This window comes from Falco peregrinus, chromosome 3, assembly GCF_023634155.1.
Source record: "Falco peregrinus isolate bFalPer1 chromosome 3, bFalPer1.pri, whole genome shotgun sequence".
Lineage (NCBI taxonomy): Eukaryota > Metazoa > Chordata > Aves > Falconiformes > Falconidae > Falco > Falco peregrinus.
Window position 1 is genome coordinate 71053192 of NC_073723.1, and position 14170 is coordinate 71067361.

General features: G+C 37.9%; 1 protein-coding gene across 3 annotated transcripts in view; it reads left to right on the forward strand.

Moving 5' to 3' along the window:
* CARMIL1 (capping protein regulator and myosin 1 linker 1) overlaps positions 1-14170 on the forward strand; it is a 241305-nt gene that overhangs the window by 107074 nt on the left and 120061 nt on the right. For all 3 annotated transcript variants that reach the window (XM_055799395.1, XM_055799396.1, XM_055799397.1), the window contains 6 exons: positions 116-202; positions 3847-3950; positions 5849-5926; positions 6039-6115; positions 7041-7145; positions 11871-11940. In XM_055799395.1, coding sequence (XP_055655370.1) covers positions 116-202; positions 3847-3950; positions 5849-5926; positions 6039-6115; positions 7041-7145; positions 11871-11940 — 521 coding nt within the window. The remainder of the gene's footprint in view (positions 1-115; positions 203-3846; positions 3951-5848; positions 5927-6038; positions 6116-7040; positions 7146-11870; positions 11941-14170) is intronic.

Sequence of the window (14170 nt, forward strand, 5' to 3'; positions counted from 1 at the left end):
ACTCACAGTGAGTGTAGTTCCACCAGCGCAGTTTGCCCCTGATGTGATTGCTGGGAAAACCTGAGATCACACCATTGACCTGAAAATGGGCATTTTCTCTTTGCTCCCCCAATAGGTGTGTCGTCTTTGAGCATCCAGTTTGCCAAACTTCCAAAGGGACTGAAACACTTAAATTTATCTAAAACTTCCTTGTCACCTAAAGGTATGTTTTATAAGTATGCGCCTTTTTCTGTTCTAAAAGTTTCAGGCTTCTATCCTATAATACCTTTTCTTACCAGATTATAAAGTAAGTAATTCTGTAAATGATTTTCATGTGTTTTCTCAACAGTGCAGCTGCTTTTTTGCAGTCCTGCGTTGCTAAACTGTGGGCTGGATTTTGTCGCCTTCAGTTCTTTCAAAAAGTTTTACTTGCTTCTGTAAACTTTGGGCTTGAACCTGTATTGTAAAGAAAGATAAATTTAGAATTGGCATATATGATATGTTTCATATGTGCTTCACAAAGATGTCTGAAACAAAAACGTGTAGGAAATTTTCCAAATTTTTGCATGAAATTATTATATGAAATCAGGTGTTGTGACAAAGGCTGTTAAGTGATTTGCTCAGAGTAAAGACTGCTTTATTTTATAATGTATAAATTTCCAATTTGATATTGTAATTGAAATCTATGTATATTTTAACAGTAATAACACTACTGAAACAAGTCAGAAGCTTTCAGGATTTTTTTTTTGCATTGCTATTTTACAAATAATAGATGCAGTCACCTCTTAAACAGACTGCACAAACCAAGGGTCTCTCGTATAGAATGTGGGTATTAAAAATAGAAAAAATGTGCTGACATTATTGCAGCTTTTTCACAGATCTTGATGACCTGGAAAAGATGAGCGAGTTATGATCTATGAAGGACATCAGTTGATAACAGATAGGAGCCATGCTCTTTTAGTCTTTTAATATTGCTCTGTGAAGTGCATATTCTGTGTTCTCCTAAGTTTTAAGGGTTGACCTGGGGGAATGTGGGTGGGGAGAAGGGTTTTTGTTTGGTTCGTTTTTATGAGTGTCTGTAGCTCATGTTATGGTTAATTAAGCATTAAACCCTAAATTAAATTTTTCAGTCATGATTTTAATTTAAAAAGACTTTATTAAACTGTGGGGTTGTTTTTTTCCTACTGCTAACTCCAATTTTGGTGACAAGCAATTAAGAATCTTGATTCACCTTACATGTACTCTTGAAATTAGATGTTCATGAATTTGACAAATTCATGTAGTTCTGGTACATTCATTCATCCTGTGCTTTTCTTCATGCGATCTGAAGGATTTTAGCAAGTGCTTGTGATCATGGAGTCAAGAGAACACTCAAGCTACACTTCCATCTTCATAAAGAATAAATGCAAGCTAATGAAGTTCATCCACAAAACTCGTGTCATTAAAAATGAATTCTGAGGTTATGAAAGGAATTTGGAAGGTTTTTAACACTTTTTTTTTTAAGACTGTCTTTAAATAAAAGCTGAAAATATTCTCCAGTGTGTTTAACACTGACTTCATGTGAAGTCCAGGCTGCTTTGCAGTATCTGTTCTCCAGAGTGTAACATGTCATCGTGAATATTGTCCCATGGCAGCTCCTCAGTATTACTTAAAGTACATGTACATCTTAAATTTGGAGTTCTTATAACCTTCTGCACCTGAAGAAACTCAGCTTCACCTCTTTGGTTGCTAGCAAACCCATCTATCTTAGTCAGTTTTTCTTTAATTTGGGATGACATTACTGAATTGGTTTTAACTTGGGAGGCCATTTTTGAACTTGTAATATTTTCTGTGGGGAAAGTCCAAAGGAGACCTTGGATCTTGGTTTCAATAGACTGCAAGGTGCATGGATTTTTTTTCCCAGCCTTTTTTTTTTATTATTATTATTTTGAGCTTTTCAGTTTCAGAAATTCTGTACAATCCTGGGCTGGTTTTGACCTTACTTAACAAGAACTTTCTATTTGAGATAAGTTTCAAAGATTGAGAAGTGAAGTTCAGGTGGTTACTTCCCAGCTGATCTTTCTTCAAATTTTGTATCTCAAAGTTCTGAGAGCTATTAACATTCTGAGCCTCCCGAGACTAGTAAAAGAGCATAAAAGATTGTCTGCAAATGAAAGTGAGATTACTGTTAGAGTATAGCATGAGGTAAGTGAAGTTCAAACAGAAATTTATTGATTTGAAGATTCTGGTTAAATGGAAAATTCTAGTATACTCATTCAAAGACAGGGCTTGCTTTTCTGAGCCTGAGCCAAAGGCTAATTGAAAAATCCATCAGTCACATTGTTTGCCTTCACTGATGTGGCTGATTTAGAGCAGTTGGCTCTTTTTAACATGAAACAAGTAGCAATGTTATGGATTGTTTGATAGCTCTTCTTCTCCCTCAAACTCTGACGCTTCTGAATTCCCAGATTTGGTTCATGATAGTATATGCTGAACTGTTGACAGTACAGTATATTAATTTCTACTTCTTGTTTACAAAAGGTGTTGAGAAGACACACTAAAGTGAACCCAGAGCTATAAGCTCTAGTGGTTAAATAGAACTTTTAGATCTTTCAAAGTTTCAAAAAGTGTCTGCATTTTACCTGTATAGATAAGGTGTGGTTTCAACAATGCAATGTTTAGATGGAAGTAAAATTACACCAAATGGAAAAGTTTTGAAACTTGGCAAAGATGTCGCTGTGCTTTTGGTTCTTTTCAGTATCAAAAGTCTCCTTAAACCAAGAGCAATACTGCTAACATGGGAGACTTTTAATATTCGGAAGCTTGGAGAACTAAAGCACTGACATGGGGTATTTTGGTCTGCAGTGCCTTGCTAGCTGCTTCCTCCACATCCTCACTGGTAAATCCATTTTGTAACAGTTTTTAAGTGAAGAACGGATGTGTTCTATCCATTGAATGCCAGTCCATTTTCATGGTCAGTAGCTTTGAGAAATTGCCCAATATTGTGTACCACATCAAAACACCTGCCTATTTCACAACTTCAGCTGGGCACTTACAAAAAAACTACTACATCTAGTAAAGGACACAGTAATGCTTGTGTGATGCTTATGTATGTGGTGCTTGAAAGGCCGTAATAGCTATCTACAATAAATTAAGAATTTGGTGGTAAGCTACAGAGCCCTTAGATGAAAGTTAGATTTGAAGGACTTGGAAGTAGCCATGCCCTAGTTTGTATTTGGAAAAGCTGAAGAATTTCAGAGGAAGAAAGCTCTGACTGTCTTGTACCCAATGTGAGCTTTTTAATTTTAATGTGAAAAAATAGTATTTGTTCTGATCAGGAACTGGGAGTCTATGCATCTCTTGATATTTTAATTAACTAACTTTTTCTGAAATTACAGGCAAATACATTAATTGAAATATTTTTAATTTCTAGGTCTCATCAGTCACTTCTGAAGTTCTGGCAATTATAATTGTTAATGTACTTGCTTTTCCACAGATACTTTCATCTAAATATTATTGTTTGCAGGAAGACACTGACAACATTCTGGAGTAAACTCTGTTTTAAAAATCTGTTTCAAAGTGGGATTGCACTGTTAAAGCCACTGTAGGCTTGGCAAAAAGACTCCTTCCCTGGATCTGGGACCTATAACATGCTGTGGCTCCCTCAGGACAGCTGGTGGAGCATGGTCCAGAAAAAACGGGCATGCTGTGGCAGGGGAAGGGTGTCCTATCTGCTTGGTGATGTGTATTCCTCTGCTTCGATGGTGACAGGAGGTCATTAAACATTTGTGTATGTCTGTGTTCACTGAAATTGTGCACTTGCAGGGTCTGGGCCAGTTTTTTCTAGAGTCAACTAAGTTGAATATTGACGTTTCTTTTTTTTGGCAGGGGTGAATAGCCTTTCCCAGTCACTGAGTGCCAACTCACTGATCACAAACACGCTCATCTATCTTGACCTCTCAGGGAACGCGCTCCGTGGCGATGATCTTTCAGTAAGCGCTTTCTTCTCATTTGGGAGTTAATGAATGGATGTTTTAATTAATTGTTAAGAGAAAGGCAAAGCCACTTTGTTTAGATCCTTTTTTGCCAGCACGTTTCTAGTGGGGATAGAAAACAACATTTTGATCTCTGCTCTTCAGTGTATAGTTAGAGAATTAAATTACCCCACATGACTAAAATCCACATAATTTAGGTCACGCTTTTAGTCTTTGGCTTCTGCTGGTAAACAAGAAAACTGCAAGTGTGCCACTTGTTTCAGTGGACTGACCATGCTCCCCGAGTTCTGTTTAAAAGTGACCAAAGCACAAATAAAAAAATCATCATCTTTTTAAGGATGTGTATTGCAAACTTTTCATTGGAACGTTGGAAACAAACAATTTCTTTTGATTTGGAAAGACTACATTTCTGGGTTTCAGTATTTTTGTTTGTGTAAATAAATGTGTACCTCCTTGACACATGCTGTTGAAGCTCATGGTTCTTTGAAGAATGTTACTATTTTTTAACTTACTTTATTCAGTTTATCAATTGCCATAGAGGTGCAGCTCTATTTTCTCCAAAACAAAATCCAATTAGTTCTCAATTTGTACTTATTCAGTTCTTGACTGTTACATCTGTATTTCTCTTTTGCATCAAAAGTTGTGTGCATGTAAGTGTCAGGTTTTGGATTCTTTCAGTATTGATCATCTAAAATACACAGCACTAGAGTCATCCAATCTTATGATTTAAAGTGCAGCCAGACATTATACTCTGACTTTTTCACAAATCTTACTAGTTTCAGGTTCATCAGCATACTCAAAGGGGTGTCTTTTCATACATAAGAGGTGAAAGTTTCACTGGGACGGGGATTTCAAAGGTAGCAAACAAATAGTTAAATGTAAATAAAGGCACAGTGAATTACTCTTTAAGAGAGAAAAACATAGCAAATAATGTAAGAACAAAAAGTGAAGTAAAATGTACAACTTTGATAGGTAATGCTTAAAGAAACCTGATGTCTACCTACATTATTTTAAGGGACATAAATACAAAATGTGGGGCTTTTCTTAGCCTGTCAGAAAGAGAGAGATACAGTTCAAAGAAAAAGATTAATACTGAGATCTCCAAATGTGTGGAACAGTTTTCCAACTGAAGTAAGGCAATCCTGTTATTTAGCAATCAAAATAAACCCCTAGCGAAGCACATGGATTTTTAACGCGGGGACCTTTCTTGCACTGTAGGTATAGGGGCTAAATGACCTAATTTTTAGGAAGATGGATCTATTTTAGAAATTTAGAACATGCTCTGTTTGGCTGGATTTCATGTGGAGTTGAGCATTCTGTGTTTCCGTGAATTAGGTCATACTTTTATCTCTGTGTTGTTCTCTGAGCCTAAAAAACCCCTGCAAAATAAAACAGCATATAGTAAGAAGTTTTACGTATGCTAACATTTACATGTCATATCCTATGCAATGCTGAAGCCATCAGTATTAAAATCTTGTTACCTGTTCTGTGTTCTCCCTTAAACATTTATTCATTGCTTCCCTTCATGCTTAAAGGGGCTGGCTTAAACTTACAAACTAATTAGCCTTTCTGAAAGGTAATAGCAATCTGAATGACATTCTGAGGTATTTCTAACTAAATTATCATTTCTGTGAAAGTGAATTGCAACGTAACTCAAAAATTGTGCATGAAGAGTAAGGTTTGCTAAATGTAGCCTGAGCGACATTTTTTCACTGTTACTTCAAAAAATGATAGCCTTCAAAAGTAAAACAGGTAGTATTGATTAGGAAAAGAAGTTTCAGACATAACTCTTGTAGTGCTATTTTATAATAAAAGCCTAAAATGTAATGAAAAATGGCAGTCCAGTAATTGGTGTCATAATATTAAAATTCTTTTTTTTCCTCTGTTAATTACAGAGCCTGTACAATTTTTTGGCTCAGCCAAATGCCCTTGTTCATCTGGATTTATCCAACACGGAGTGTGCGCTAGATATGGTAAAGATTTTTTTGTGGAGATTCAAATACCAAGGGAACGTTCCCCACCTTCTATCTCTAGGTAGTTTTCTGGGTTAATATAAAGTCAAGTCAATATTCTGTTTCAAACCAGGTGTGTGGAGCCCTCCTTCGTGGATGTCTTCAGCATCTAGCTGTTCTTAGCCTCTCTAGGACTCTGTTTTCTCACAGGTACAGTTTGAATGTCATTACTCTCAACTCCTGCAGTATTTAGTTTTATAATTTCTTGCTCTCACGTTGCACCTTTCTTTTTAAGAAGAAATCTCAGACTTCATAAAAGTCTTAAAAGTCTTAGTCTCTCTTAAAGAGAAAATATTTTTTGAAAAATAGGTATTACTTATTCCAAGCAAAATGTTTTCTTTCGCTTTCCACTCTTTGCTAGATGGCTGTAAAATAAGCTACCTTGTCTAATATATTTTTTGTGATACTGATGCAGCGGAAAGTCTCTATATAGCTTTTGTCTCTTAAGAGGCGTAACATCAGGCTTTGAAGTCTGACTGACATGACTCCTCTTTAAATTTTGGTTTTAAAGTTTGTATTTTTCAAGGTTACAAATGCTTTTTTTCCTTTTTTGCCCTTTTCTGGGAGGAACTTCCTTTGAAAGTCTTTGAGACTGAGCATTGTAGAATACTTGCATTGTAGGAAATATTAACATTAGCTTCTGCTTTCTTCAAATCAGTGTCTTGGGTCCATATCAGAGATGATACCTAATTGGGGGTAAGCTACTCCAGTGTGGAGTAATTATTTTTAGTAGTGAAAAGGCAATTTCAAGGGGTTGTAATGTCCTGTTTGATCTTCTGCTCATAAGTATGTTCATTATGAAGCAGGCCTAAATGATCGTTCTTTGTAGTTCACGAAACAGAAGCTAGATAATAATGTCTTTTGTGCAGCCGTGCAATGCTGAGGATTGTTCGTTGAATCAACATTTTGATGACATTGTATTTCTAAGCTAATTGAGAGCCACTGATTACAGAGGTATTGAAGGTAGAACAAATTAAACATGTAAAAGATCATTACAATTCTGATGGCTTGCGTTCACTATTTATTGGCATGAGGAGTCTAGATGCTGCTACTTAATGAATTTGTTTACTTACAGAAAAGGAAAAGAAGTCCCTCCCTCCTTCAAACAGTTTTTCAGCAGCTCACTTGCTTTGATGCAGATTAATCTTTCGGGGACTAAACTCCCTCCTGAGCCTCTAAAGTAAGAATTTAATTTCATTTTCTGCTGTTGCCTAAAACCTAGTTTGCATTGTTATGTGAGTGCCTCATATTAAAACTGAAAGGGAAAGGATTTTGCCTTTTCCCCCCGCACTGTACATTATTGATATTGCAAGGGTGAGTTTCATAATGATCACACATTCAAGAAACGTCATTTCCGTCTCACAGTTGAAACTATTAATCATATTTTTTCTATGGGAATGTCACAGCTCTTTGTCTTCCATCAACATTTTTTGTGATATGTTTCTTGCGTTGTGGCTTATGAACAAAACTGTTTGCTTCACAGTAAAATGGGATTACTTGTGTGAGTGCCGTTCCTTTGAGGCTGCAGTATTGCAACAGCCATTGTGAAACTGAACCTGTGGCAGTGCTTGGGAGGAAAGACCTATTGCACAGAGTTAGGCCCTCCGTTTTGGGGCAGAGGTGATGGCAGCAACCTCTAGGAATGCTAAGTGTAATGTGCCTGCTATATGTTACCCATCCTGTGGCTGACAGGTTCTGGTGATATGGACTGGGTACTGGAGAGAAACAGCTTACGACCTAATGCAGACTGAGGGAAATTGCAGAGCACTGTGTCACCCTTCCTGTGAAGTGTGTAGTTTTGAACTGTGTTGAACTTCCCAGGCATAAAATGTAAAGGTGTGTTTTAAAGTCAAGATAGGTCTAGTAGATAGGTCTAATCTAGATAGGTTGTTCTGTGATTCTGGCAGAATCCTTGTCTTTATTGGGCTAAATTAAAGCAAGCGCTCTTTCTGGAGTGTCAGCTTGCTAGCTAATAATACGCATTAACATACACAACCCTATCTGTAGTAGGCAGCTAGGCATGTTCACTCGCCATTTTGGGGAACACACCTCCAAAATCCTAACCTGGACACAGATACAGAGATATGTATGTATATATATGTATACGTGCATGGTTGGGAGCCTGCCTCCAGAGGGAGAACAAGGAAGGGAAGTGGGCAGTAGCTCAGCAAGGGAGTAGGTAATGAATGGAAGCTGAAGGGCAAAATCAGAGATGTAGGGTATATAAAGAGTAGTTAGTGAGTGCCACATGGAAAGCTTTGGATACACTCTGGGGGAAGTTAAGGGAGAGAAAAGTGGCAAGGGCCACACAGGAAACAGTAGTGTACATTGGGGATTTTTTTTTTTTCTTAAAGTAATTTGGCATTGGAGAGGACAGTACAATATGATGCTTAAGTAAGTTGCACTGGATTTGAATAAATATTCAACTGTGGGAGCTGATCATTTTAGCTCTGACCTTTCACTCTGTTCTGTGTGATGCCCTGGGTTGCTGTCTTGCTTGCTTAGACTTTGCTAGGATGAGGAAGGTGTGTTACTGATGTGTTTTCAAACAGAAGGTGATTATTGAGAAACACATTGCTTGATTCTGATTAATTCAGGGCTATTGATTCTGTGGTGGAGGGCAGCAGGGAGCTATATTCAATGAAGCAAGAACAGAGGATGTATGTGACTAGTACACAAGACAATCTTATCAGTGCTACAGGGAAAAAAAGTATGCTGTGAGACACTGAATAATCTAGTCAGATTGGAAAAGGTGAGAAGCCCCAGACACTAAAGTTCATATTTAGCTCTTCTCCTTAGCATGTTTAGTATCTCCTGGGGTATGAGGACTTTTGGCAGGTGAGTGCTCTACAGTTGTCTGTGCTCATGGAAGATGTTTTTGTCTTAATTTATCCCAAATACTTGTGACCCCTTTGTCTGCCAGCTGTGCAGCAATTGAGATCTTCCCAGTCTTTTTCAGCCAAAATATCTGTATTAGCCAAAACCTACTCTGTTGATAGTGTTTAAGCTAATCTGGCTCAATTTGACTGAATTGGGTTGGAAGGAGTTATTTGCATTACTGGTGTTGGTGGAAGTAAAGAGGCAATGATGGATACTGTAGGATGAGCTGAGAGCAGAAACCTCTTTTTCCAGCACAGACAGCTCCAGAAAGGAATATCTGTCGAAAGTCCAGCTGGACAGAGATGGTCTCAGCGTACATGCCATGCTCAGCTGGTTGACATGGACTTCTTTTGTTTTGTTCTGATGGCAATGTTCACCTCTGCCTAGGAAGTAGGACAGAGCTCTTAAAATTTTTTGGGTAGTTTCTTTGATGTGCTTTCTCTCTGACCTGAGTTTTTTCTTCAGTCTGAGCTGAGTGTATTTCATAACAGTACAGAGAACTATGATCTACAGCACACCTTGCTTTCCCTCTCAAACGCAAGATGGCTTGCTATACACTTCAAAAGCATCCTGTGGAAGTCTGTCTAGTGTTCTGAGGGTGTGCTATATCCTGGGGCAGCTGCTTAGCCTTTTGGTCTTAACAAAACTTCTATAGAACAATCAGGATCATAGGATTTGTTAAAGACCAAATGATGGAAAGACCTTTTTTGAAACAGATGTGTTTGTCATTGCCAAGACTGCAATGGAATATGAGGGATGGTTTCTAGAAGGAAAAATAAAAATTACATAGTGTATGAGACTAGTACTTCTCTGGCATCTTTCATCAGTGCATGTCAAAAAGCTTTTCACAATACAGGCCTTAGAACTCTCCTGTGGCAAGGGAGAAGCTCCTTTGTGTCCATGAACCAGAGGTCACAGAGTTGGATGTGTGAGTCAAGATCAAGCCTTCCTACAGAAAAAGATTATAGATAAAATGCAGATACGTGACACCCTGAGTCCCAAATCTCCCTGATTAATTGTTATTTGACTTCTTTCTTATCAACTTCCTTTAGATCAGCAGTTGTGGTATGTTTAATCACATATGCTAACAGTGAGTTTAAAGATGTTGGTTAATCAGTGCAGTCAGCAAAGGAGATGAACTGGCTTGTACAGTGATGGACCTGTTAATACAAGTCAAGCCTTTCGGGAAAGAAGTTTGGTAATAAAACTGTACTGCGATGATGCCACATAGTAAGTGGGGGAAATGGTGGTTTTAGTTCTTATAGTTAATATAGTTAATGTTCCATCCCTGCTTGCTCTTTTGTTGTTTTTTTTTTTTTCTTTTTTTAACTGAGTGAAGCAGTTTATGCTCTCTTTTCCTTGTTTTAAGTGTGTGTTGGCATTTTTGTTCATTTACAGACATTGCCGAAACTTTTATTTTGATCTGTCAGTGCTGTGACAAGCTTCTGATATGCTTCTCATGCAAATGCTAATTACAAGGCCAATTGTTGCATTCTACATCTAGCACAATTAACAAGACCTTTCCATGTATTGTATTGCCATGTGTGTGATTTAAACATAGTGGCTCAGTACAATTATATTATGTCTGCCTTCAGTGCCTTTAAATGATGGTAATTTTTCATGACAAAGAATTGAGAAATCATGAGATTTTCTTAGGATGAGTTTATAGGGAAGAGGTTAGGAAAAAAACAACCCTTTTTTCTTCCTGTGAAGAGTATGTTTGAAGCAGCATTGTGTCTCTTTTTTTAATCTGCATTTTTTTTACGGTTGCACTGTATTTTTTTACAATACCTCAAAATGTGTAGGAAGTTCTTTGTAAAGTCATCATCATCCAGACTAACTGAATAAAACCATGGTAGGGAAGGAAATACAGACAATGATTGTCTAAAATTTTTTAAGAAGTTTTGCAGAGCTCTCACGTTTTTTTTGGTCTTATATTAATAGCTTAAGAAGTAAATAAGCATAAGATATTTGCCTTAATTTACAGTGAAGGTCTGATTAACATCCTTCACCTGCAGAAAAGATATAAATAGGTTTAAATGAAAAACCATCCCGGGGCTGCACATTTTAAATACAGCTTTTACACACTACTTGCATAGCAAGTGTGTAGGCAAATGGCTCAGCAAAATGAATTGCTTTTTATGTCTATGCATCAGTAGTTTGGATTTTGTTAGCTTGCTTTTGGCTGAAATGAAGTTTGGGAAGGAAGTCATTCTGTTAGTCTGTTCAACTACTAATTCAAAGCAGCATCTATTGTAGAGATACTAGAAGGTATACACAGATTGTTTGCTCCTTCTGTAAGACACACACTGTTGTGCTTCTTGATTTGACACTATTAATACAAATGTGATACACTAACTTTTATATGTGGAAACAAACTTCTGTAAGGCTATAAAGGTGGATTTATGAAAATCATAATCAGTTGTTGCTACACTTGTCTGCCATTCTGCGTAAAGATAAAGGATACCAGTGTCTGGGAATATAATTTTGAAATCTGTAAATATTTATTGGGTTGCAGAAGTGGAGAATTGTGTGATATTTGAACACGATCCCAGCATTCGAGTGTAACAGGCACTGTGCCTTGCTGAAATGGCTGGCTGCACTGCATCTTGCATGTATTTAAAAACCACGTTTTTTCCCTGAATTTTCGGAAAATCAGAGTTAGTGCAGTCATACAACAAACATTCCTTTTGTAATCATTTGATGCTGTTTGAAAGCAAATGTTGAAGAAAATTCATCTCTGATGAATGTTACTAAATGTTGATGTAGCATTAGTTTTATGGTTTCTTTATTAGCCTTGCATCCCTGCAGTTTTTGAAGCTGCTGTAGTGTTCCAAGTGTGGCAGGTTTGTGCTGACATTGTCACTTAAGAAATAACTGCTCAGCTGGTGTGGTTTTGGTTTGAAATGGTTCTTTGCATTATAGGTGTATTAACCTGTGATTGCTTAGATGATGATGTAAAGCTGCTTTTTTTTTTTTTTTTTTTTTTTTTTATTTAAACGGTTCTAAAATTGATCTTTTTCAGAGCGCTTTTATTAGGCCTGGCTTGCAATCACAATCTGAAGGAGGTGTCTTTAGATCTCAGTAGCTGTGAGGTAAGGAATATTTATCAGGATGTGTTCAAAAGATGCAATGATGTGGAATTAGAGTTCCCATGAAATCCACTGGGTGAGATATTCTTTCTCTGTAGTCCAAAGTTGTGGGAAAGGTAGAACTCGGAGAAACAGCAAAAATCAGCTGCTGTGTGTTAACAACATCCTAAATAATGAGCACAGAGGTTCAAAGCACCTGCAGCACCAGATTGGCAAAACCCTCCTTGCAGTGTAGCTGTTCTAGATACTGAGCCAGCACTCGCTTGCTGCTTGGCAGCTTCTGCTCTCTGGTGCTGTGATTGCAGGGGAACCTGCAGCAGGACTTTCTAAGGTGCCCAAATTTGAATGGGTCCAAGGAAGCAGTATGCCCCAAAGGCGTGTCTTGTGGTTCCATTGTCTTCCTTCAGAACTGGAGACGTGCTTCCTCTTCTGCAGGTTTGCTTTTTAACCTTGAGAGAAATTCTGCTTTCCTAATCAATTAATCAATTCAGGCCAATAGGGAACTTTGGTAAAAGTTGATTGAAGCATGCCATTAACACAAGATGCACTGTGCAAATGGCTTTAAGTATCTCAAGAATAAATGAAAACAATTGTGGCAGCTTGATTTGCTTTATCTTGTTTCCTCTTGCTTCTCTGTGCTTTGCTGTGCACGCTGTTTCCCAGGATTGTTCATACTCCCGCAGGATGGTACCTGCATGGCTACATGAGGCAGTTACATAGAGAACTGTGTGGACTCTGCCAAAAACATGAACCAGCTTAGGCTGTTGTTTAAGCTACAAAGAAAGTCTCTTATTTGTTAGGCAAATTTTTCCAAGTCCCTTACCTGGGTATTAACTGCTCTGGAAGTACCTTTCAAATGCAATGGTTTCCCTTTAAGTAGAAAACATGCAATTTGATGAACATGTTGAGGTGTAGTAATCCTTGCCTTAGGTTGGTGGTGGATTGCTTTTGCAATGCGCACGTTTCCCTATGAAGAAAAAACCCAAATTGTTGTGAATCCATTTCATAGTTGTTTTGATATTTTATGCTTTTTAAAAAGTGGTATTACTTTGAAGAGCACTACATGTAAATTCCAAATAGAAAAGCTTTCAAGTCAAGTACACATGCTGCTGACTTCCGAGTAGAGAGATCAGATGGGTGATAATCTTTCAGAGGGAGGAAGGAGAAAGGAGGAGTATTGTAAGTAACAAAAAATCAAGTCCTGTAATCATAACCTTAAAGGGATAAGTTAATAAAACACAAACACAAATAATGAGAGTATAAATTAGCATGTAAATCAACAAGGGTTGACAGGAGTGAAAATGTTATCCTTTCATTAAATAACCCCCAGGATGGCATATGGAGGAGCCCTTTGAGGGGCTTTATTGGATACCAAAGCACATGTGGTCGTGGCCGATTCTCATGATAGAAAAGAAGGAATTGTGCCCAACTGAGTATTGCGTTCCTGTAGCTGGTCCCTCCAAACCGAGAGCATTTCCTTAGATCCTTCCCTTAACATTTTTTCATGTCACTGAGCTTTTTCCATTCTCATGTGCTTTGGAAAGAAGTTGTGCTTCCAGCAGCAGGGAGCTGGTGTGCCAGGAGTTGGGAGTACTCTCAGTGGGCCCAGCACTGCAGGGTCCTGCTCCACCGATGTGAGCTGGGCAGGGTGATCTGCACCCCGAAACAGTCATGGGAAGCTCGGAGCTAGTGACCGTCACTACTCCCAGCTCCTGCAAGCACACGCTGTTAGGAGGCTAGAAGGCTGATGCTTCAGCTTTGCCCTCCTCTTCCCTTCATCAGGCAAGCTGTACTTTACTATGGAAGGATAAAGCTGTGTTCCTTCCCTCTCCCACCACTTTTTATTTGCTCTCATAATTTTCTGGTATATTAACTCCAAGCTTAATCATTTTATATTGCTTGTTTAGTTGTTTTTTTATTATTTTTACTATGAAAATTACATTTTTATTTCTACCTGCTCAGCACTGATGTATTTCACTCTTTTCCCTTCTGCTTCCCTTAGCTTGGTCACTGTGTAAGTACCCTCCGTGCTTTAACTTAATTGTTAAATCAGTAAGCAGCTTTGTTTGCCCTTCCCATATTGGTACCTTATAGCTTTGAACATGCTTGGCATTTTTAATTGTTGAAGGGTTGTTCTTCATAATTTGAATAAGAGCTTGTCTTTGTAGTCTCAGAAGTATGTCATATAGGAGATGTTGCAGATGGTTGTGGGTTTTTTTAGTATCACAATTCA